Below are 24,256 nucleotides of genomic sequence, written 5' to 3'. Positions count from 1 at the left end.
TGTGTTGATTTTTTTCTTTCAGGTCAGTGTGAGAAGTTAAGTGTTTGTAAAAGCAGAGGCAGAAAACAGCTGGTATATTTTAATTTGGTTTATTGAATTGATTACAGGAAACCTTAGAAATTGCCACAGAAAGTGGAGCTAATAAAGAAGCAAAGCAGTGGTTTTCCACTAAAAGACACCGCAGCAGAACACAAGCTTCCTGGGTTAGAATCTGTGGCATTATTTTAAAATAAATATAACATCTAAAGGTACAAAAACATCAATAAAGACAGTACCCTTTAAAAAACAAGCTTACTGTAAGCTCAAGGAAATCATTCTAAGGCATTGGTTGTATTGCTTTTTATAAGCTGTTTTCTTGGCAGTAGCTTTTGTAATATTGCAGGAAAACCAAACTTTAAACTGTCTTCTTTTATGTTTGTTATATTTTGCTAGTAAACAGGTTTTTATTGTCAAACATGGGAAAATCGCCTTGAATGAGAGTCGTAGTTTGAGGCTATATGTAGTGCAAATCCTAAAGGAAAGCCTGTGTATCTGTTGAAGTTCTATTTGTACTGGATGATTTCACTGGTTTCAAGGCACAACAGTAGCATTTGAGACAAAGTGAGAAAAAAAAACAGTGATTCGTTAAAAAAAGAAAAGGGCACGTGTAGCTTAAAAAAAAAAGATCTTGCTACACGGTGACAGGTCGGGGCAGAGAGGTGGGAACAAGGGAATGTTCAGATGTCCAGTTCAGCCATAGCGCGCTCCAGAGGGTCGGTGGTCCAGTAGTCGTAGTCCCAGCCCAGGAACCAGCCAGTGAACGTGGGCGGCTCGAAGCCCTGCTTGATTTTGACAATGGGCGTCCTCGGGTCTCTCTTGGCCGGATCTGTCTCGATGTAACGGACCGCTGAGGAAGACGAGTTTGAATTAGTACAAGGATTAAAAGGGTAGCAGAAGATGCTTTATGCTTTGACTCTTGGTGACACTGCTGCTCTAGTTATGGGGCACTTTGCTGTTAATGCATGTATCAGTAATTATGATGTCTTTTAAATAAATACATTCTGTTTTTTGACTAAGTTTTAATTTTTTTTATCTAATGATTGATGTTGTGTTAGATAATTTGCAATGCCAGCTGTATTTCTCGTCTCCTATTCCACATGGCATTGTTCTTTCTCCTCATATTTGCTCACCAGATGCCATAGCTTCAGTCTTCTCCTCCTCTTGGGCCTCATTTCCAATCCAGACAAACACCTAAGAATAAAAAAAAACCCAAATAAATAAAGGTTTATTGTGGAGTTTATTCTTTTTGTGGGCACTGATTCTGCTCTGAATGCATATAGTACAGCAAAGGCAGTCAGCTTGTTTTTTACCTGCTCCCAGGTGTCCAAGATCATGACATCATCAGTGGCAAGGTCATCTTGGGTCATCTCACCTGGTACCTCCTCAATCTAAGAAGAAGAAGACGGATTTAAGGGGGCTTTATTTTTATGTACACGTAACGACAAATAAAGACACAGTGCACTGTTTTCAGCAGGTACTTTGAAATATTCTTGACATCCTGCACATGCTCGTGCAATACCAAAGACTTGAAAACTCGAGTCAGAATAGGACAAAACCAATCCAGCAGGAGAAGAAAACGTACTATAAAGTTTCCAGTCTTATTGGAACAAGCAAAGAGACGGGGTGGATGAGCATCCATCTTGTCCTTGAGTCTAGTGGAGGTGCGATACTCCGTCTTTCCACCCAGAGCCTCCCAGAACTGATCTGTAAAACGACAGAAACACTTCAAGCTATTACAACCATCAGAATTTGTAAGAGGGCAAAGCAATAGTTTGACATTTGGGTAACTCTGTTCCTTTTTTGTTGGTACAAAGCCAAATCAGGTTTTTAGTTTAGCATAAAACCTGGAAGTAAGCCTGGTTCTGTCTAATGGGGAAGAAAACAAAATGCTTGGTTTACATTATCAGGTTATCACTATTTTTAACTGAGGTAACTGCTAGAAGTATCTGTTAGTGGACAGATGTTCCAGTGATTTCACTGTCATCACACACAAATTCCTCTATTTGCACTGGGAGGCAGTGGGATAAGAGATGTGCATGTGGGAAAATGTGTTCTGAAAATTTCAGGTCAGCCAGTCTGACACTTAAATCCCATTTCTCCCCAATCCTGGCTCTCGCTTCAAATTCCAACACATCATCTTGACCATGCTTTCATGCCTATATGCACTGAGTTGCTGCCGTGTGATTGGTTGATTAAATATCTGCATTAACAACCAGTTGAATAGGTGTACCTAATAAAGTGTCTGGTAAGTGCAATTGCAGTGTTTCCCCACACATAGACTTTAGTTGGGCAACCTTATTTTGCTATTTATTCATTTTATTTTGCCCATGTGGAAACTGGTGGTTTTCGTCAAGTGAGCAGTGGTTTACAGGTGAGATAAGAGCACTGAAAATGTCAGTGCTGTTACATCACCTGCCATAGACCAAAAAAAAAAATACCTGTAAACATATATAAAGAATGAAACAAACCAGGAGCTAAAAGCTTAATGGACCTGCTGAGGTGTTTGCAATATTGTGTAGTTTTTGTTACAATTATTCTTGCCCTTCCAGCTATACAGCTATTTAATCAATTTTTAATATACAAAATTATTGTTAGAGCACCTTTAAGGGTAAAATAAAGCAAAATAAAACAAAGTGTAAATGTAAATTTGCAACCAGCATCTGTGAAACAGCAGGTACCTGCACAGTACAGCATCAATTTTGAATAGAAAATCTTTTCAACCATCAGAAATAAAATGGTGAATTTCTCGTTTGTCTTTTGCGAGGCCCCAGCCGAGGCCAGTCCTCAAAAGCAGGGTGTTTATGAAAAATTGAATCTGTTATGTTGTAGCCTGAGGTGTTTTTATATGTGAACCTGTTAGCAGGGAGTTTCTTCTTCTTGAGCTTGGAAAGCAAATAGCAAGACTTCTGACAACATCAGAAGGGGTGATGCAATCAAGTCTGCTTTGTTTCAATATGGATGAACATAAGCGCTTAGCCGAAATACAAAAAGGGAGCTATTTAGCCTCGCATTAAAGCGCTATTTTAACAGCCAGACCACACTTTGTAGCTGACACAGATACAGTTCTGAGTATGTTAACAGCTGTTGGGTTTCAGCTTGACTTAAATGCAGCAAAAAAATTAAATAAAGGAGAGAAAATGATAGTGGAGGTAACTGTGTTTATCCTGTTTCCTCACCGCTCTCTCCTCCCTCGGACAGCTCGGAGACAGACACGCCCAGGATGTCACACAGCTGCTGAGCTCCCTGCTTCTCTGTGTCGCTGGCACCCACTCCCACCCACAGGAAGGAGTTGCCGGGGGTCACCAGAATAAAAGCATCATTGGAGTTTAGGTTTGATGCCTGCACGTCAAGCTGCATAGAAACAGAGATATTGCAAGTTATCATGAGGAGCTGTTGTACGTTGACCTTCTTAAGTGTTGGTGGTTTTTCATTTTTACCAATATTCATGCTAGCATAATGCTTTATTTGACATTTTATGCCCTCTAACACCAATTCGAGAGGATATTTTAAAGGAAAGGACATCGGTGTTTTCCATTCTTACTATGCATTTTTCCCTTTTCCTCTTAAATACCCTTCAACCATTTACTGAATACTTAAAAAAAACTTCAAGTATGAAGTGCTTCTGCTTTCCTTTAAAACCTCTAATTGTTACTTCATTGTTAATGGACAGTGCTTATTAGATTAGAAAACAAATATTTCAGAAATCTGTTAGAAACTGTTTTGCAAAAGAGAGAAGAAAAAAATTAAATAATCGAGGAATGATTAAATTCAGGTAATGAATGAGACGTTTCCTCTCACCTCCACAGCTCGTGTGTGTCCTGCAGAGTTGGAGCGCACCTGGAAGAGTCGAGTCTCAGCTGGAGCGGACTGACCTCCTTCTCTGGACGTTCCTCCCTTGTACACAATCATGGGCTTTCCTCCAAACAGACTCATCAAATGGGCCGGCTCTTTCCCCTGCACCACCCTCACCTGATACACAAATACCGAATTTAAATCTCTGCATCTAATGAAGTTGTTGTCACAGCAATTCATATCGAAAAATACCTCATGCATTTTGATGTTACAAGCGGTGCTACCAAATCACTGCAGACACATCCTCCCTAATTGTGTCCTGTGAAATATGCATCAACAAGGTGTGGAAAAAAAGTCCGCAGCAGTTCCCACCACTGACGCAAGATGGCAGCACAGAGCCAAATCATGCCATACCCTGAGGTGAGAGTGAGATCTGTGATATTAGTAACCACGGTGAAGATAAGGTATGTCGAAAACAGTCTGCGGTTTTTTGTAATAAACAGTCATAACTCTGAGGTGTTGCAGTCAGTGGTTCCTCTAATTCAGTAAGCACTGCACATTACACTAATCCTGAGCTTGCTGGGGCAAACAGAGAAGAGATAAATATTTACTGAGGAGTTTACAGGGAGAAACTATTTGTATTACATGAAGTTTAACATAGAAAGCCAACATGCTTTTTTATGTTCTGCTGTTCCTTCAAATATTTGACATTTGATGCTTTTGGCTTGCTGCAGTTGCTGATAGATTAAAGTTGAGTTCATAGACTGTATATACAAGTGTGAAAATTCCTTAATGCTTATAAATGCATTCTATTTAATGGTCAGAAGGGGGCAACTTCTCTTAGTGAAAAAAGCCTCTAAAATCTATGAGAAACCAGCACTGCTCCTCAATTTGGATCCACTGGGACTTTGCTATGACCTGAGTAGAAACTTTCCTGACAAGGTTTTGGACAGCGTAGCAAGTCTTACTTAACATAACATAATGCTCATTATCATTATTAATGTAGCATATGCATCTCGTGATTGACAAGTCCCTGCAATGGGAGCGATTTCTCAAATGAGACAGAGGTGAAAGAAAAGCTCAAACTCTGGCTTCAGGCCAGAACTTGACCAACAGGTGACATCACGCTTGCTATGCTCATCCTTAAGTACAGCCTGTGATTCAGTTTAGTTTGACAGATGAGCAAATGCAAAAAGTGTTTGGTAATTGCAAGATGAGGAATCAGGAACATGAGGACAAATAACTGGGACTGCTGCTGATTCCTACACACAAATTCAAACACATACAGAGTCGTGCCACAACACACGGACAATAAGAAGGCCGTACATGCACACGCGAGGAGTGAGCAGTGAATGACCAAAGACTCGTATGAGTTCAGAGCCACTCATGAATATTTAGGCCTCACAGACAGGCTAAGGCATCATAATGTTGGTGTGACATCAGTTCAGGACAAAGGAAAAAAGTAGTGTGGCTTATTTATGCTAGCAGACCGAGCTGGCGACAGAGAAGGAGGGAGCCTCCCATGAAACTCCACAGTGGAATGTCCTGTTTGTGTTTCAACGAGTCGTTTTCATTTGAAATTCACTTTAGCTCATTATTACAGTCACTAAACCTGAAAGGACTTCTCAAAAATGAATAACACAATACCCTCCAGTAATTATAAAGAATGGGAGAATCGAGAGAATATGTCCTTGTTGCTTCTATTTTTGCTGTGGCTCTGGACACGAAACACATGAGTCCCTTAGTGAAGATGAGGAGCAGGGAAGGAATGAAGGAAAAATACCTGAGTGGTTATAGGAGCGCCAACAACCTGAGGAGATAGAAAAGGCCAGAAACCAAGCAAGTGAGGAAATGAGCAGCAGCACGGAAACCATGAGGAAGAGGGAACACAGTGAAAGGATGTAAAAGTCAGACAGGACGTGCTAAGGAAGCCAGACGTGAGCAGAGTCGTTGATGACAGGGAAGATCAAATAATATATAAGCATATGGAAAAAAAAACCAGAAGCACGCTAAAAGAACAATATGTTGTACCTGCACAGGACCGCCGCCGAGTTCTTCATCCAGCTGTGCGCCGAGGATCGCAGAAGCCCCAATTTCATCCTGACTGGAGTCCGCTCCCTGCCTGGAAAACAAGATGAGTTTATCAGCTCAGCATTCAAACATAACAAGAGGAACTGACTTGGACACAGCATATGCTTACAGCCCAACCAATAAGATTTATGACTGTGATTAATCTAATATATATCAACTTTGTGTCTCTCGCTGAACTTTCTGAACTTCACACCTTCTCAATCTTTCCTCCGCGTACTTTTCACAGTGAAACAAAAGTGCAAAACTGAACTATGATTTGTTTATTTCCAGTGACTATTACATTAAATTCAGTGCTACCAAAAAGAAAATATATCCCCCTTTTTATAGTATTGAATGACTGATACTTAAATTTGTGGCAACAAGTTTAAGCTCCAGTGACTGAACTAGCTCTGAAAGGGGGATGCGATGAGTGCAAAATAACAACTTCATAATGTATAAATTTCTGTGTGAAATCCCTTTGTGCTTTACAAATGTAATGTACCTACAAATTTATTTCTGACTCCTCAGCCTCGATGTTTGCTTATGAATCAGTAAATCTGATCAGACCCTGCTAATTATCTAAAAATAATAATACTCCAGCTCCACGCCGGCTGCTTATATTTTAGTGCTATAGTCTGATGACAGGTAACTTCACGATACAGACTCTAATTATGGTTCCACAGTCTTGACAAATTTATGTCTCACCACATGTAGATGATGTGTCCCTGGCGCCCTCCATGAGAGTAGTTGTAAAGGATGATGTAGCTGTCTCCTCCATAGAACTGTCCATAAGTGGATGGATCCACTGGGACTTTGTCAGATCCCTCTATACGCCAGATCTAAGAGGGGGGAAAAGAATAACATGGAAAACGTAAAATTAAAAAAAATCACATTTAGTAGGCTGTAGATTTCAAGGTGCACCTGCTCCCCCTACTGGAATGGAAAGTAATGACACACACAGGCAGCACTGAAAGCAAATCTGACACATAATCACAAGCTGAATGACAAACCCCCACCTGTTTCTCTCCGCTGCCATCGTCCACCATGCCATGCTGGGCGGCCATGGCGGAGGATTCATGTAGGGTGGCGGCATCGAAAGGCACCTTCTCAATCTTTGCGATGCTGTTAGCGATGTAGGCCACACCCAGGCCCACAGTCTCATCTTTATCGCGCCAGTCTTTGAAGAACTGCTTGAAGAGCGGCGTCTCGCCCATCTCAGGCAGGATCTGGACCTGTGTGTGTTTGGGGTAACCCATCTTCTTGATGAATTCGTCTGCTGCCTTCATCGCTGCTTTCCGCTCTTCCATGTTGGCGTCTTTGCCTGAAGAGAAAAGACATTAAATACTGGAGAACGAAATGGAGAAATGTTACTGAAAATCAAAAAAGGAGGCCAGAAATTATTTCTAAACCTGGGTGAGAAAGGTCATTTGGTGCATTGACTTCAGCACTAATATAAATATTACAAAAGAGTTCTGAAAGTTGAAGAGTTGGTAACGAGAAGGTAAATAGTTTAACTTTTGTGAAATGCACGTATTTGCGCTTTTGCTAAGAACGATATGAGACAGCTGTGTTGTCTGCAAGAGTGGAAAAAAGCAGCTCAGCCAAGAGCCATTTCTTGAGTCCGCTGCACCACCCTGCACTGACCTTTCCAGAGAAAGATCTTTCCATCAGAGCCGTGGTCCAGGATAAAGCAGTCACCAGACTCCAGGGTGCTCTGAGCGAAAGGGTTCTCTGCTGCCACGAGAGTAATCGACATGGCTCCGGTAGCATTGGACACCTGCAGGGGAGGATGGGAAGGAGGATGAAGGAGCTGCCAAGCAGGGAAAAGTACCGCTTTTCAGGAGATTGAAAGGCTGCTGTAGACGCTGCTTCCTCTTGATCTTTTAAGCCAGGCAAATATGAGCAAGGGTTTTATAAAAGATACGTCTCTTAATTGATGTCAGCTGGCAATTTTACTCTATGAATCTTAGAAATATGACGCTCAGTACTTTATATTTTAACTGATGAATGATCACAAAAAAGGGGCTGCAGTAGGAAACATTTTGGGGGTTAGTTTAGAAAAATTTTATATTTTTCTAAAATAACCCACAAAATGTTTCCTACTCTCTAACACATTATAGTTTTACCTTAATTATTACCTAAATGTGTATTCCTGATAGGGAGTTTGTATTTTTGGACTATATCGATTTACACTTACTAGTCACTTTATTAGGTACACTTTCCTTTTACTGGTTTGGACACTCTTTCAGCAAGGTACTGGAAACATTCCTCAGAGATTTATTGGCAGATAGATTGGTATTACAGCATCCCATGATGGTGACTGTGGAGGTACAGTGAGGCCTGCCCAAGAAACCACTTTGAGATGATTTGAGCTTTCTGACATGGGATGTTACCTTACTTGAAGCTGTCATCAGTTGATGTGTACACTAGTAATAAAGAATTGTCAGCAATATATCTCAGGTATACTGTGGCTTTGTGGTGTGACCTTCTGCTGCTCTAGCCCACCTGCTTCAAGATTTGACATATTGTCTCTTCAGAGATGCTCTTTTGCATACTTTGTTGTGCTTATTTGAGTAACTGTTGCCTTTCTCTCAGCACAAACATTATCCCTTATTCAGACCACTCTCTGTAAACTATAGAGATGGTTGAGTGGAAAAATCACCCCAGATCAGCAGTTTCTGAAATACTCGTACAAACCCGCCATATTTAAAGTTTAAAGTCACTTAAATCTTTTTTCTTTCTCATTCTGATGCTTCAGCAGGTCGTCTTAATCATGTCTACCTGCCTAGATGCATGCAGCTGCTGTCTGGATTGCCTGATTACTTGTGTTAATAAGCAGTTGAATAGGTGTACCTAATAAAGTGTGAGTGTATATATGTGCAAAATTAACAAAACATTTACTACATTTTTTTTAATCTACTTTATTTTTAGTACTTTGGGTGCATCGTTCTGGAACTAAACTAAAACGTTTGTGGTCACTTGTAAATTGTTGTTGTTCACAATGAATCATGAATATATTAATTCATCATAAATAACTTTATTATCCTTTTATAATGAGGTTTCTGTATTGGTGTTTAGAGGTCCATTTCTAGCAACCAACATTTTTTATGTTGAAGAAGCCACATAATCAGCCTGTGCACAAACACAGGAACAAAAACTTTCCTTGCTCATGTGCCAGGCACGTTTCTAAGTGAGTGAACGCCATGTTTGTTTCTGTGTTGTTGCTTTTTTCTTAACAAATCCATGCTCTGACCTTGTAGAGTTTAGCCCTCATCCTGTTTGAAGCATCAGCTTTGATGTCATCCGAGTCTCCAGCTGGTAGATCTGGTTTGGGACCTAACACCTGAGGACAGAGGCAGAGATTTTAATAAAAAAGCGACGCCTGAAGACCTAAATTTGATCTCATAATGCACTGATCGCACCTCTATCATCTTCTCTCTCTCCACCCCCTCATCACAGACATAAACTCGAGACCTCCCACTGCGCTCATTATCACGGATCCCCTTGGCAACCTGAGTAGCCTTCAGCTTCTCAAAGCGGTTGCTCTGGGAGCCACACCACTGGTAAATCTCCTGTGGGGTGAAAGGAAAGACAGTGGATTGAATGAAGAAGAGCTTTTACAAGTCATTTTTTAAGATAAGATCTATGTATAAGATTTACATCTCCCAGGTCCAGGATGAAACAGTCTCCCGTGTTGAAGCTGTCCCAGCTGACCGGCACCTCCGTTGCCCTGACCACGCGGCGTCCTTTAATCTGGAGCACTCGCTGCACCGACACCTCATTGGTGACAACGTGCTTGAAACCAGATGCCACGCCTCCTTTCTGCAATATGAGCGTCGCATTTAAAAGTGAAATAAAATAAATAAATGAAAGTAAAGTCACTCCAACTGTAAATAATAAAATGTTTTTTTGAGCCCTGTTCTCTCTGCAAATTTACTGCCCTCTTGACACATCTGTGGCAAAAACGTACATACACATAGAAACTGTATAGAAAAATCCTCATATATCAATATTTCACTTACACAGCTTGAACCCTTATCAAAATGATCAAATCTTCTATTTTTGCACCTTACAGTATACTATGGAGCCAACTACGGGGATTTGTTTCTATGCATGTGAATCATCTAAATTTACAGCAGATGTTTCATGTAACAGTGAACGAATAAAGGAACTGAGATTCTGTTTCAAAATATGTGATAAATATAAAGTATTTCTTTACATGAGCCTGGTTTTAAAAGCATCAAAAACATAAAGGAAACACACCCCTCTAATCATTTATCATATTCCTCTTAGGTAAATTCAAATGTTTCTGCTAGTTCAACAGTGACATCTTACCATGTATTTGATTCCAGACTTGAAGTAGCCCAGAAAGGTTTTGGACTCGTGTCCCTGCACCTCACGGTACTGGATGGGTTTCCCCCCGAGGAAATCGTCCATTTGGACCGTAAAGATGGCTGCTGAGCCGCTCTCATCCTGGGTGCAGAAATCACCTGTGCGAGAGAAACCAAAGAAGGGATCCATCTTAAATCCAGCCCTCACAGTTCTGCTGAAAAATAACCCAGTTAGCCATATTTTGTGTCTGACCAGTTCTCCCAGTGAGGACTTCAGTCAGTTAGGAGATCAATATGTAAGAGTAGCAGCGGGTCACATTAATACATGTAACATTGTTTTATTTATGGGCACACAGTGTAGTCCATCAGCATGTGGGTGGATTACATCACATCCTGCTTATTGGTAAACTGTCTGTGCCAAGATCAATCAAGCTTACGAAAACAAAATAAAATTAATAATCTGACTCAGCAGTGTAAATAATGCGTTACCTAGTAATACCCATTTCCCATTATTAATACCAACACACACAGCACAGATACAAACAGTGACAACTAACTGGGATTTGAAATTGGAAATGAAAATGTTTGGTGATTAAGATGATTATCTTACCAGAACATCAATGTTGGTTTGGACACATCCAATACACAATTATAACTTTTGCCCTGTCTCCCTCATGTGCAATGTGCACACAGACAGGGCAATTTTCCCCATTTTCCCTATTTAACAAAGTATTTTATTCTATTAGTACAGTATTGTTTTCTATTTGTATAGTACTTATTCTATTGTATATAGTATTCTTTCTATTTTGTATAGTATGTTATTCTGTTTATCTTATTCTATTCTATTGTTTTTCTCTTTTTCTCTTAATTTTTTACTGCTCTTGTATTTTCTGCCGTGACCAAAAATTTCCCACGTGTGGGACTACTAAAGGTTTATCTTATCTTATCTTATCTTATCTTATCTCCCAATTTTAATCAAATAAAGAAGTATATAGTATATAATTAATTTAGTTTTCTCTGTAAAGCTCCTAGTGCTTTAAAATTTTCCCTTGACATAAAGTTTTTTTTATTTTAAACCGTCATAAATAGTTATACATTAAACTGTATTGGGTAAGTCGTTGGTGAAATAATCTACAAACTTTTGCATGCACGGTTTAAATTTTCAGCACTTCAATGTAAGACATTATGTTGCATTACTGGCAGCACTTCCTCCTCTTTCCTCTGCTTTTTTCCCCCTTTCCTCCCTCTCGGTTTTGGGTTTGCATGTGTGAGTGTTATTGTGCATCTGGGAATGACACCGACTGGTCATCTCTCCAAAACACCCGCTGGCTTTTCACTTCACACTCAGCCAAACAGATCGGCATCCTAAATGATAGTGCGCAATAGTAAATGGTTATACCAAACTCCTGTAAAAATACAAGAGTTTGCACAGCAAATTCTTTGTGAATACTGGTAAAGGTGTGTTTTTTACAATATGATCTGTGATTGATTTTTATTGCTGTGGATGGAGATGTAGAGCTTTATCGTAAAATCATAAAATCTCTATGAATATTATGTATAATAGGAGCTAATTGTGTTAGAAAAGGGAAACCTGTAATCTATACAGCAAAGTCTTCTTTCGTTATGTAAATGTTATATTACCTAGTGGCAGATAACAGCTGACACAACCAGCTGCCAGTACAGTGCTGTACTGTAATTTAACAGGCAAATTCTCATAGCATGCAGTCAGGCTACGTTTTAGTTCTCACTTCCAGGTATTTCAATTTCCAGGAATTTATTTTCCTTTGCACCTGTGCACCAGGTCTTCACGTGGTATTCAAAACCAATTATCTGCAGGGCGGCTCCACCTGTCACATTCTTCTTTGGCTGACCTGCCTCTCACCTTATTTGCTCTTCCTACTTCAGCTCTCCACTCTGGCCAAGATTGCCTGGACTCCTGTGCTCACCTTCTCACTAACATCAGGCTGACCTCCTCTACAAAAACCACGAATCATTTTAAATATGCAATAAAGTAAAATAATTTTCATAATAATCCTGTTTATGAGTTCAAACTCATGTTCACTAATACTTTAGCTTAAAAGGTCATCTTTTACACTAATCAGCTTTTTTAGGGATCTCCATACTTCATTTGTCACTGAGAATATCTACATTTAGTCCTTATTAGGTTTTAAATGCATGAAAAAAACATCTACTATTAAACACCAACCCTCATTCGTTTCACAATCTGATAGAAATGATACAGCTTATTATCTGATAAAACTGTTTGCCAATGAGCCATGTGGCTTTCTGTTGCTTTATGGCACATGACTCACTGTCCTGACTAGTTTCAGCCTCTCCACTGCAGCAGCAACAACGGGCAAAATTATTTTCCAGGGCCTTCATCCTCGTACTGTTCCTCATCTGCTTTGCAAGTCAAAGAAGATCACACTGGAAAACTGAGATCATCTTTATTTTTTGCCACATCACAATGGAAACAAATACAAAAAGGCATGTCTCCCATGTGCTACTAGGGGTTTTGTGCTCAGCCTCAGTGTGACCTGTGATATTCGTGGTTTACTTTCACATTTGAATAATCCAAAAGAAAGAACAGCACTGTATGGTATCCCTTCCAGTTATAATGGTCGACTCTGAGTAATAACCCAGAGATCATTTCCCTTTCACGGCACTCACCCAACCAGAAGTGGAGGTCGTACTGCAGGCTCCCGGAGCGCTGTTTGATAGTATTGAGGATGAGGTAAGCATCTCCGGTGTAAAATCCCCCGCGCAGGTTCTCAGGGACAGGCACCAGGTCAAAGTTCTCCACCCTCCACACCTGGAGGCCTGGCTGCTGTCCAGCTCGCTTAAATTCTGGGTGGTGCGCTGCCATCCTGCATTCAGGGAAGTCACAGACCTTAAGTTAAGGGCTTTTGCTACTGCACAGGCCAAAAACAAATGCAGGTCAATGAGCTAAACAATAAACTTAGTTGGTCAAAAGGCTACTGCACCAATAAAACTTGCAGAGGTTGTAATAACTTTACAAAGTGAAGCAGACACTGCCCACATGAGAGCTATAAAAGCCACTCCCCTTAAAGCTCAGTGGTTGCCATGAATATAAAGATAAAGCTTTGTTCTAGTTAAGTATTAATACAGAGCAGAGTGATTCATCCACTGTGCTCAGGGTATTTCCTCTAGAGAGCAGCAAGAGGAAGCCATGGCAGTTATGACTCATTGTTATCATCATAAACTGTTAGTGATGGTTGGCAATAGAAACACTTCTGTGTTTCTGTATAACTGTCTATTTGTATATCCTGCAACCAGGGGTTTAAAAAAGCCTTTAAATGTGTCTTTAGATAACTACATAGTGGACAAATCTGCTCAGAGACATCTGTCCAATCATAAACACACACACAGACACACACATAGACCCATTCATTCATGTCTGACATAATGCCACCCACAAACAGTTTCAAGTAGGTGCCTGTGCTACACTAGATTACTGCCTACTGCCTTCTGGAACGCCTGAGCGGATGTCTCAGATGCTAAAATGAGAGCGGGGCATCCTGTTTAAAAAAAGAAAAGTGGTTAAAATTTGAATAGTTTTTCACTTTTTGCAGCTGTTATGTTGTTTGGGTAAAAAATTCTAATGCCAACAACACAATTCATACCACGACGAGGCAATAATTTAAACAAAATTATGCTACAAATTCTGCAGTAAAGATCAACAGCCCACACAGTCACAGCATCCTATACCAGCTGCTTGTTACGACATAAACACTACAGAGGTAACATTTTTTCTGCAGTGGAGTGGAGTAGTGCTCTAACCCAAACTACAATATCAAGTTTAGATGTTATAAAACTGTATAAACTAGAGTTCATGCAGTTCAAAACAAACACAGAACCTAGTTTTCCACAGGAATGCTGCTCGTGTACTGCCTTTCAATTTGCATGCACACTGAAGCAAGAATCGGCCATTCTTCTAGGCAGGCGCCTGCCCACAAACATGGCAGGAATCTGTTATTGACCCGGGAAGAGGAAAGTGGCTCCGAATTCATGCAACCAAGCCAACAAACGTGGGGCTTCTTTCCCCCCCATCTGTGCTCTCTTCTTATGTCAAACTCAGTGCACATTACTTTGTAGCTAAGGAATGGTTTGAGATGGAAAAGCAGGCGGATAATTTCACAGTGAAACACATGCAGTCAAAACAGAAGCTTCCTGGAGTCATACGAGGCCAGGCACCACCTGACCTTCCATAACTACACACAGGTTTGGCTGGACGGGAAAGATCTGAAGCCATGAGGCGATGCCATCACAGCATTATACACAGTCCTTGTAGATTTCCCCTTGTGAGAAGCTTGACGGTCACAAAAACCATAAATGATGCTTCTTTAGCCACATAAGAAGAATTAACTAACGATACCAATGTTGAATAGCCAGTTTCTGAAAGCTTCAACACACATTAGTGGCTTGGGTCATAAAGTTCTCATATGTTTTATTTGATAAAAAACAGTGTAGAGAGTTTTCATAACAATTTCACAACAAAAGTGACCCAGAAACTATTTCTAATTTGGATTTTATCTGTCTTGGATCACCACATGGGCTAACCTCAGTCTTTCTACTTAAGCTGTCAAACACGAGCCAGCCAAATTTCCTACTGAATTCCTGTTTAGATCTATTGCTGTGGTCTGGAACATCAAAATGACACAGTTCAGCCTTTACATAACCAAACTTTTGAGTTCAGTAGTTTCTGTAATGCTGTTGTTCAGGCTATATAGTGAGAGTGTATATCATCAGTACCTTTTGAATTCGTTCTTGCTTTCTTTCCATAAATATCATAGGAAAAGCTGAAGGTTTGCAACTTTTTTGGAGAGCTAGATGAGAGTTTCAGAGAGCTACCACTTCCATGTAGCATGTTGTATCCTGGCCTAGCATGATAATTTAAAGCAATGGAAGAAGCTAGCGTAGCTCTGACGAAATTAAAAATGCAGGGCGTTGTAACTTCCTGATGTCTTATTCCCACACTGAGGTTTTCCTGTACCCCCAGAGGCTGTAACACCCCCTCTAAGACCTCAAATTTCTCTTTTAACACTTTCCCAGTGTTTCATAAACTTATTATAGCACAAAGCCAAGCGTGTCTCTTTTCTTTATGCTAAGCAGCTAATCATCACCTTGCTGCCAGTTCATCTAAAGGTTGAAAAAGAAGAAAAAAAGTGATATTTCCCTCCCCAAAAAAAGTTTGGTTATTTCTTAGAGCTATTTTTATTATATCAGTGAGCCCAGATAGCATCCTCAAAACACACCTGATGATTCATATTTTTCAATTATGTATTTTCAAAAGTCATCTAAGTGCAGAAGCAAGCACATCCTCCCAAGATGGCTACTTCCTGGCAACTAGCAAAACACTGTAGTGACATACAATAACACTGTGCTCTCATGCAGCTGGTAATAAATCTGGTGCAATGCTACAGCATTTCTTTAATGAAACCAACATACCCAGAAATCTGCAAACAGCTTCACTTTAATTTGAAATCAAGCGGTAAAGGGAATATTTTTACCCCAAGCTGGCCATTACACAATCATTTAATATTCTCATGTAGAGGGTGCAAGTTTTATGAGCGGTTACCTCCTAAATCACATTCTCAAAAACGTACCTGAAAACAAAGCTAGGTTTCCTTAACAACTGAAGGGTTTTCATTTAGTAGCTGCTGAGTAGGCTAACTTCCCTCTTAAACATACCACTTGTGGAAAAGACAGTATCACTTCTGTGCAGCTTCATATTCTGAAGATGATCATCTCTGTGGCACTAAATAAACATGACTGGCTGTGACTGTGATCTTCTCCTCTGATGGAGAAAAATGTTCTGTCTTGTCTCCTGCACATCAGAGCTCTTTCATCCTAGAGTTAGGTACGATCCCTGACTTAATAAAGCAAACATCAGAGGGGATACACTCAGCATCTGAGCAACCTTTGAAGAATCAAAGCCAGTAATGGTGAAAAAAAGAAGACGAAAACTTACACGGGGAAAAGGTTAGGGAATGAAGTTTAAGGCACAATAAGACTCTTACAAATACAAATGTTTTTGCTTGTATGAGGGGCAGCAGCTGACTAAAACAGTCATTTACTATTCAGGGTTGCTTCACACTGGATAAAGTGACTCAAGGAACGGTGGTTTGTTGACTCAACACAGCCTAAATAGAACCGGTCACATGACCTGTGGTCAGTCACGGGCATGCTGAAGAAGGGAGGCGTCTGCCACCAGCCGCACACTGGCATCCAGTCAGTTTGTACCCCCTCATCTGTGGACCCACCCACCACCCCTTCGCCTCCTAACAAACAGGGAATGAGAGCTCATTCCAGCTCCAGTTATCTGATCCCCTCCCCCAATCCTCACCAACCTCTCTTTTGTGTCTGCCTTCGCTCGAGGCCCGAGTGAAAACTCGAAACTTGTGCAGGTCACAGCATTGGATTCATATGACAAGAAATAAACTGTTACATAAGCCCTTGTGATTTGTCTGCTGGTGTCCATTCTTCAAAAACAAACTCAAAATAGCGTTATCTGGAAAATCTTGATTCTTGGGGGCCATGGCAGCATATCATTCCTGAGTTTCTCCCAAATAAAACAATATTCCTCCTTCAGGAATGGTGTGTGTGCGTGTGTGTGGGGAGGGGGGGGGGGGGGGGGTATTTCTGGTGACTCATTTCCTCCATGCATGCCACTTTCAGCCTCTTCAGGGCTGCTGAGCTGCCATGTAGCTTGTTCAGGACACATCAGATAATGCTCTGTACAGACTCTGTAATAGCCACTCTGCTTCCCTACCATCTGTTGACACTGTGTAAGACAAGGAGAATCAAAATGGCTGTTTATGACTTTGTAAATAATCTCCCTGATTTATGGATGGCTGTCAAATGATATGAGAAACTTATTTCAGGAACAATCAATATGTGAGTAGCCATAGCTGAAAAACTCTGTAACCACTTCTCTTCTCATGTAATGTGCAGAAAGTTTTAAAGATGGGATTTCACTCTGTATGTGCGCATATGAAGTGAGTTCTCCAGTGAGTAATTAAGTAACAAGTAATGTGTTACACATTACTTTCTTTTTCAATTATGGCCCCAAACAATGCAATTTTACACTTTTAAACAGGAACATTCCTGATATTGTGTGGTCAATTTCACAGTAACAAAACTACAGTAAAATGTTTGCTTTATGTATCAGTTATAGAGAAGTCATTATGATTGTGGTTGCACTGCTGCCTCAGGAACTTGGCAGTTTGCAATCATTCGTTCATCTGTGCACTTAAAGTACCCAAAGACAACATGAGGCAGAAAGCTGAAGTTAAAAAGTAAGCTGACCGTTATATTGATGATCCTACAAACATAATTACATCCACCATGAAATCATTCAAAGCTAATAATTGGAGAGTTAGAGGAAGAACTACGAGAACTTTGCATGTTTAAAAAAATCAGAAGCCATTGTGAGCTACACATAAGACTTACAAGAAGTCAATGCTGCTTAATGGGACAAGACTGGCTTCTGGGGCTTGAGGTGTATTCACATATATTCATATACAATGATGATCACTTTCACAAGTCTAATTTAAATGGCATTTAAAATAAAATATTTTATAAAATTACCTAGATCTAAACTTAACTTTAACTTGTGGTTGAAGGCAGCCTAGATATCCCTAGTCGTGTTTGATTCATTTGACAGTCAAATCATAAAATAAAATTTTGCGGTGACTGAATGCCAAACATCCATCCATAGCCACCATAGCAATGCTTTACAACATTGACACACAATCTCAACTTTGTAAAGAATGGGACAATAGTCAATACTAGACTGCATGACCACAAGAGGCAGCTGGTCAGGAAATGGATATTTAAAAAACACAAGACATGCTCTCATTTTTCATGCAGAGTCAATCTGCCAGGTTGTCTGAACTTAGCAGCTTACAGCTCTCTTGGCCTTTTCTGACATAAAAGGTTGTCTTTTTCTATTGGTTTTGAGCCTCAACAATGCAGACTGAGTGCCAAATTATAATAATAAAACTGCTATTGAAATTATTTTACTTTAATCCTACTGAATGGGGCTGCCCGGAATGTGTAATTTCTATTAAATCTCACAGGACCTTTATTTTACACAGGTAAAATATCCACTCCTGCTTATCTTAACAGTGTTATTAATTGTTAATTGAGTTCATGTTTGCAATGAGTTATAAGTATCAGACACTTTCAGTGGTTGGGGCACTCTTACTTTGACGGGCGCTGCAGATTTAGCATACAAAAATGCTCTTCTATAAAGACACACAGTACTCTCATTAAAGTAAGATTCTGTTAAAAGTTTGATATACAATATAAAATTTCTAGTGCTGTCAACGTTAACGGGCTCGCTCCATGCGAGGGCTGCATGGCATCAGCTCGTTAATGCGTTAGCGCCGTGTAGCAACTCGCATGGGGCGATCTGCGTTAACTCGCTAACGGAGATTTGCCGCGTTAATGCGGTTATGGCGTTAACGTCATTTTAGCGAGATTAAGGCTGACAACACTAATAATTTCACAATGAAATGATTTCTGAGTACAAATAAAATGTTTATGATCTATTGCACAAAATAAGACTGTACAAAGATTAACATTAGCCTGTTTTATCCATTCCAAAACCAGTTTTCATGTGTGTTTGGGAGCAATTGTCCTGTTGGAACATCCAACTGTGACCACGTTTCAATTGTCTAGCTGTTGATTTGAGGTGAAGTTGAAGAATTTAGAGGTAATCTTCTTTCTTCATCATTCCTTCCATTTCCTGCAATGTACCAACACCACTGACAGCAAAACAGCCCCACTGGTGATGCTACCACCACCATGCTTGACAACTGGTACCGTGTTCTTGAAATCCTCACTTTTACTCTTCCAACCATACCTCTTGTCATTGTGGCCAGATAGCTCAAAATTTCTCTTATCTGAACATAAAACTTTTTTACAGAAGGCATGTGGCTCGTCCATGTGGGCAGCTGCAAGTTTCAATGGAGCTTGAAGCTGTCGATTTTGGAGCAGGGGCTTCTTTCTTGGTTGGCCCCTGGTCAGTCCATGGCGATGTAAAACTCGTCTCACAGTGGACAGTAATGGTGGTGTACCAGCAGTTTCCAGTTCATGGCAGGCTTGAACCTGCCATGAACTGGTGAGTCCTGAGTTATTCGTGAACATCTGAACTAATTTCCTTTCATCTGACGGTGACAGTTTGGGTCTTCTTCCAGACATCAGCAAAGTGGTGACACATCCGAGTAACTTGTACTTACATACAATTGTTTGAACTGATGATCTTGGAATTTGTAGTTCTTTAGAAATAACTCCAAGAGACTTTCCCAACTTGTGTAAATCTACAATGCTCTGTTTTAGATCTTCACTGAGTTCCTTGGACTTTCCCATTGTTCTGAGTATTGGTCAATCCAGCCAGAATTTTTGCCAGAAGCTTGTTGATGGCTACCAAAAACATCTGGTCAAGGTGGAACTCACTAAGGGACATTTAGCCAAATATAGTGAGCGTAAATACATATTTGAACCTGTATATATATACTTTTGACTCTGTGTGCAGTAAAGAAATCCAAAATAAATTCCAACTTGTGCACCCAATTCTTGTTTTTGAATGGTATTAAAGATGTATGCTGTACAATCATTCCACCCTGGAAAAAGAACAGTTCAAAGACATCATTGAAAGCCCAATATTACCATAACATTCATGCCCGGGATAAGTGTATGTAAACTTCTGACCACAACTTGGTATGCACTCATTCTTGTTGTTCCCCAGATGAGCCCTAAAGAAAGCATGCACACTGTTGTTTAAGGCGTATAAATTTGAAGTAGGGTGTAGTTCAGACACCACTTAATCTCTGGAGTGAGGAGCTGACTCAGTTCTTTCTAACTTCTGCACACATCATACAGTCTGATGAACTCAGTATATGCTCGCTACAACTGTCACGAAGAGGATGTTGTGACGGATCTGCTCATAACTGTTTCGTCATTTCTGTGGCAACCACAGCACAGTAACTAGTGTTTAGGACAGACGGGTACACTCAGTTTAGTCCACGGGTGATACATAACCCATTTTAATCTAAGACCAGTAAAACTTTTTGTATAATACTGCGTTTGTGTGTAGTGATATTAGCTACACCACACCATGAATAACGGTGCACTTTATTAATAAAACTCAAATTGTTAAATGATTTCTGTAATTTTCATGCTTTGCAACAACCAACCTTTGGTCATATGTTCGACACTCCAGCTTTAGGATACAAAACTGCTAGGTAGAATCTCATAGTTTCTACCATAGATCCTGAAAAACAGCATGTTTCTATAGTAACATGTTGTTTGGGTTTTTGCATCACATCATGAAAGTCACTCTAAATACAGTCAGACAGAGTGTGACGTCAGTTTTCATCCACACTGCATTTTCAGGAAACATTTCAGGTTTCCGTCGACTTGTCCTTATATGGCAACACTGCCTTGCATTATAGCTAATTAAAAGCTAAGTTTAGCACTTTTTCTATTTATTAGATAAGAAGAATATTGGTTAAAGTATAACAAAAACCGTAATTTCACCCTGTAGGTTAGTCTCTCTCTGTTAAACCTATAATCTAGACAGAACTAACGGGCGTTAAATAACGCATCAAATTACCATCCTGCAATCTGTGCGTCAGGCTACATATTTTCTTCGAATAACGTGGGTTAATAACACAAACCTTACCTGAACGCGGAGGTTGTGATCTGGGTCTATAACGGACGGACGGGTGTGGACCTGAGCTGCAGCAGGAGCACAGAGTCGGTAGTTCAGCAGAGCGCAAAGCAGCTTTTTATGGTCTGGCCCGGGACTCACTATATGACACACCCTCTCCGCCTGTCTGCTGCACCGCCTGCTGCATATCTGTCTGTCTATGTATAATGTAGCTGGGACAAGATGCACAGAATAACCGGTACAAGTAATAGCTGCTACATATTTAGGGGTTCAGTACTGGCTTGGCTATTTTAATATTTTAATTTATTTTAATATTATTTATGAAAGAAAAAGAAAAAAACAACAACAACAGCTTACAAAGGTGTTTTTGTTTGGTTGATTGGTTTTGTGTGCCTGTATGTGAGACAGTTTATTTTTATTGTATTTTTATTTATCTTTTGCTACGGGTATTATAATAGAATCTCTGCCACAACTGTAACTTCCGGCCACGACTCACTCTTCGTTCAGGAGAGGGCTTCTTAAACAACACTGCCCCTGTCTGGTACTACTATACTACCATACTATTACCTATTCTACTAATAAAAGCTCATCAATGGCCCTCTTGTGGCCTAAAAAGCAAAGAGCAGGCTAGTTTTTAGTCCCCTAACTGGCATACTCAGACAAAGGTTGTTTGAGTGACTGAGCAAGAAAGGTGGTTGGCTGGGCAGTTAGTTTAACTTTTGAGTGATGTTTAACAATAACAAACAGACCTTAGAAATTTCCCTTACTATTGTTAATATTATTATTCTTATTGTTATTATTTACTATTCTAGGGGATATTTAGACACAGTTTATGTTGAATAAATGTTGTGATAATGAGTGCCTGTAAATAAAGCATGATTGCTTCTCGTTCACACTATCTAATATGATGAACATAGTTTAGCATCAAGGCAGCATAAAAATGTGCATCAGCCAAAAAGTGTACGTGTGTTTTTGAGACTTCTACAACATTAGTGTGGTTATTTTTTCAGGAAAAAAAAAGAATAAAATGCACAATACATTTTTAGTCAATAAACTGCAAATAACTAACAAACTAACTAAATGAATAGATAAATGAATAAAATGCCCGATGTAGCAAAAAAAAATGTTACAAATGAAAATTCAAATATGAAAATTGATATTAGATTGCTTTTGTTTTTGATTTGTCAGGTGTTCAAGAAGTTCTCCAGTTAAAAGACAAACAAACAAACAAAACAAAGTATTTAATTATTCCAGGTTAACATGGTTAATAAAATATTTATGAAAAGAACAAATTGCTTTGAAGATATACTGTATTGTAAATTGCTTTTAATAATGTGCATTTCCTTCTTCTTGCTAATATTTGGAGCTGGACGATTTACAAACAGAGGAGCGTCCAGTCATGGATGAAAACATCCCAACAAGAAAGTCTTGTTTTCGTGCCATGCTTTTTCAGAGTGACATATGCTGCCCTCAGCCTGGCATGCAGGAAATCTGGTAGCTGTATGTTCTTTTGCATGTTTTTATTTTTAGTGATATCTCTTGGCAGCTGCTTACAAAGCTCAGAGGATGACTGCTAATGACTCTGGCAACATCCTGATCAGCAGGTCGGCGTTTTCCATTTTCCTCATGAAATACTTTGGTGCTCCTTCAGTTGACCGGCACGCTAATCTGTACAGGCATGCATTGCTTAGGAGGACAAATCCTAATAATTTGGGTGACCCCAGGCTTCCCTTGTACTTGAATGTCACCATTCATATTTTTAAACTCCCATTTCCACCAAGTGATGGTGCTGTTGACCTCTTAGTTCTTCAGCTATCATTGCTTTGCTAAAGTTTTCATTTATTATTCTTTTGCTTTATGATTAAATATAAAATTGAAGCCTCAGCTGTACTTTGTGTTTAATGCTAAATATTATGAAAAGCTTTAGCGTGGTGGCATTATCATCGACTAAAATTCCTGCTAAGACATGATCCCAAGACAGTGATGGAAAGAGTTGTTTTTAGAGAATACTAAATATATAATCCCAGTGGAAACAGCTAGCTGCAGGGTTTGTGGATGATTCTTAAAAATAGACTTACATGAAACTTTGGCTGCCAGCTGGTCCGTGCAAAATCAGAGGCATTCACAAGGGGTGTCCATTACTCCCATCTGCTGTCCTTAACCTCCCCAGTTAAACTTTCTTTGTCTCCTGCTTTCTGATGAGAAGGTCAAGCAAACAGATGCACTTTCGCTGATAATAACTGAGATGGGGTTTTAACTGGAAATGTCTAATACCGGGCTTGAAAACACTGACAGGTAAAGTGGGTCAGAAAGAATTGTCTTGCAAAGAACTGACAGCTTCACTAAGTCTAAGATATTATATTTGGCAGTAGTGTCTCTCTCCAGCTGAACAAGCATTTAGAAACAAAATATTCATTTCAATCTCTTTCTTCTTCAGGCTTGTCTTTTGATGGTATTTCTTGCGTTCCTGAATTAGCACAGATAACGGAATGGTGCATTTCTATTTTCTTCGGTAGGCATACTTCCCCTGAAGAAGATAAAGGATCTCAAGGATCCATGTAGGTGGTGAAACGATCTCTTTGCCATCTGAAGGCCTGTGTGTTTGCAGTGCTAACAGACACTGGTTCCTTTACAGTACGCATAACTTACTGAAAAAATAAAGGAAGAGGCAAAGAGAAAGAGCTTGTTTTGAAATTTTGACTGCAGTAAAATTTGCTGTGAAAAAGAAATTTTGAAATACATTAGTCAAGACACATAAAAAAAACATTTATAAAAGTAGAAGCAGGGTACTGTCAATATATCAATGTCCAACACCTCTGCACCTCTGCATCTAAATAATTACATTTACTGGTTCCTCATGCTTCCATGCATCCATCCATCCTCTTCCACAAAAGCAGTGATTAATTAGTTGCTAATCCGAAGGTCACCTTTCACCTGACTGTTTCTCTGTCTGATCTGGCCTGCGGTAACCGGGTTTCCTACTTTAGGTGGGACTGTAAAGCAGTCTGCCACATTAACTGCATGTCCTCGTTCACTACATCTTCTGAGGCACTCCTATTTTCCTGTATATCCACTTTTCTTCTTCTGTATATGTCCAGAACATCTCAACCATATCTCGCTAACCTCATCTCCAAACCTGCATTCCCTCTGAACCACTCATTTCTAATCCTGTCCATTCCAATAACTTCCAGTAAAAATCTTAGCATCTTTAAAATCTGCCTCATACCTTTTTGCAAACATCACACATGGACAGCTCTTGCTACCATCTTTCTTTCCTTTCTCTACCTCCCCTTTCATTCTTGCTCAGGTCTTATGTCTAAACTGT

The 24,256-nt window shown here is 39.8% G+C and overlaps 1 protein-coding gene across 1 annotated transcript; it reads right to left on the bottom strand.

The window, feature by feature from the left end:
* Positions 1–73: 73 nt before the first annotated feature.
* On the bottom strand, positions 74–21,094 carry gsna (gelsolin a). The gene is made up of 16 exons (XM_082539187.1): positions 20,944–21,094; positions 12,903–13,099; positions 10,237–10,391; positions 9,562–9,723; positions 9,324–9,473; positions 9,155–9,244; positions 7,546–7,678; positions 6,918–7,222; positions 6,607–6,740; positions 5,863–5,953; positions 3,838–4,008; positions 3,216–3,390; positions 1,622–1,743; positions 1,350–1,427; positions 1,170–1,230; positions 74–886 (listed from the first exon to the last, which is right to left on the bottom strand). Exons 2-16 carry the CDS (start codon positions 13,096–13,098, stop codon positions 717–719), a joined length of 2,193 nt encoding a protein of 730 aa, XP_082395313.1. The 5' UTR covers position 13,099; positions 20,944–21,094; the 3' UTR covers positions 74–716.
* Between the last annotated feature and the right edge of the window lie 3,162 nt (positions 21,095–24,256).

The sequence above is a fragment of the Aulonocara stuartgranti genome (assembly GCF_965226115.1).
Source record: "Aulonocara stuartgranti genome assembly, chromosome: 7".
Lineage (NCBI taxonomy): Eukaryota > Metazoa > Chordata > Actinopteri > Cichliformes > Cichlidae > Aulonocara > Aulonocara stuartgranti.
Note: the sequence above shows the minus strand (reverse complement) of the source record. Positions and strands in the feature narration are given on the sequence as shown.

Excerpts from the sequence above, each read along its gene's own strand:
- gsna (XM_082539187.1), bottom strand. The coding sequence starts at position 13,098 with ATGGCAGCGCACCACCCAGAATTTAAGCGAGCTGGACAGCAGCCAGGC. Across the intron at positions 6,741-6,917 it reads ATGGCAGCGGAGAGAAACAG|ATCTGGCGTATAGAGGGATC; the intron begins GTGGGGGTTTGT and ends CCCCCCTCTTAG. Across the intron at positions 887-1,169 it reads GACTGAAGCTATGGCATCTG|CGGTCCGTTACATCGAGACA; the intron begins GTGAGCAAATAT and ends CGTCTTCCTCAG.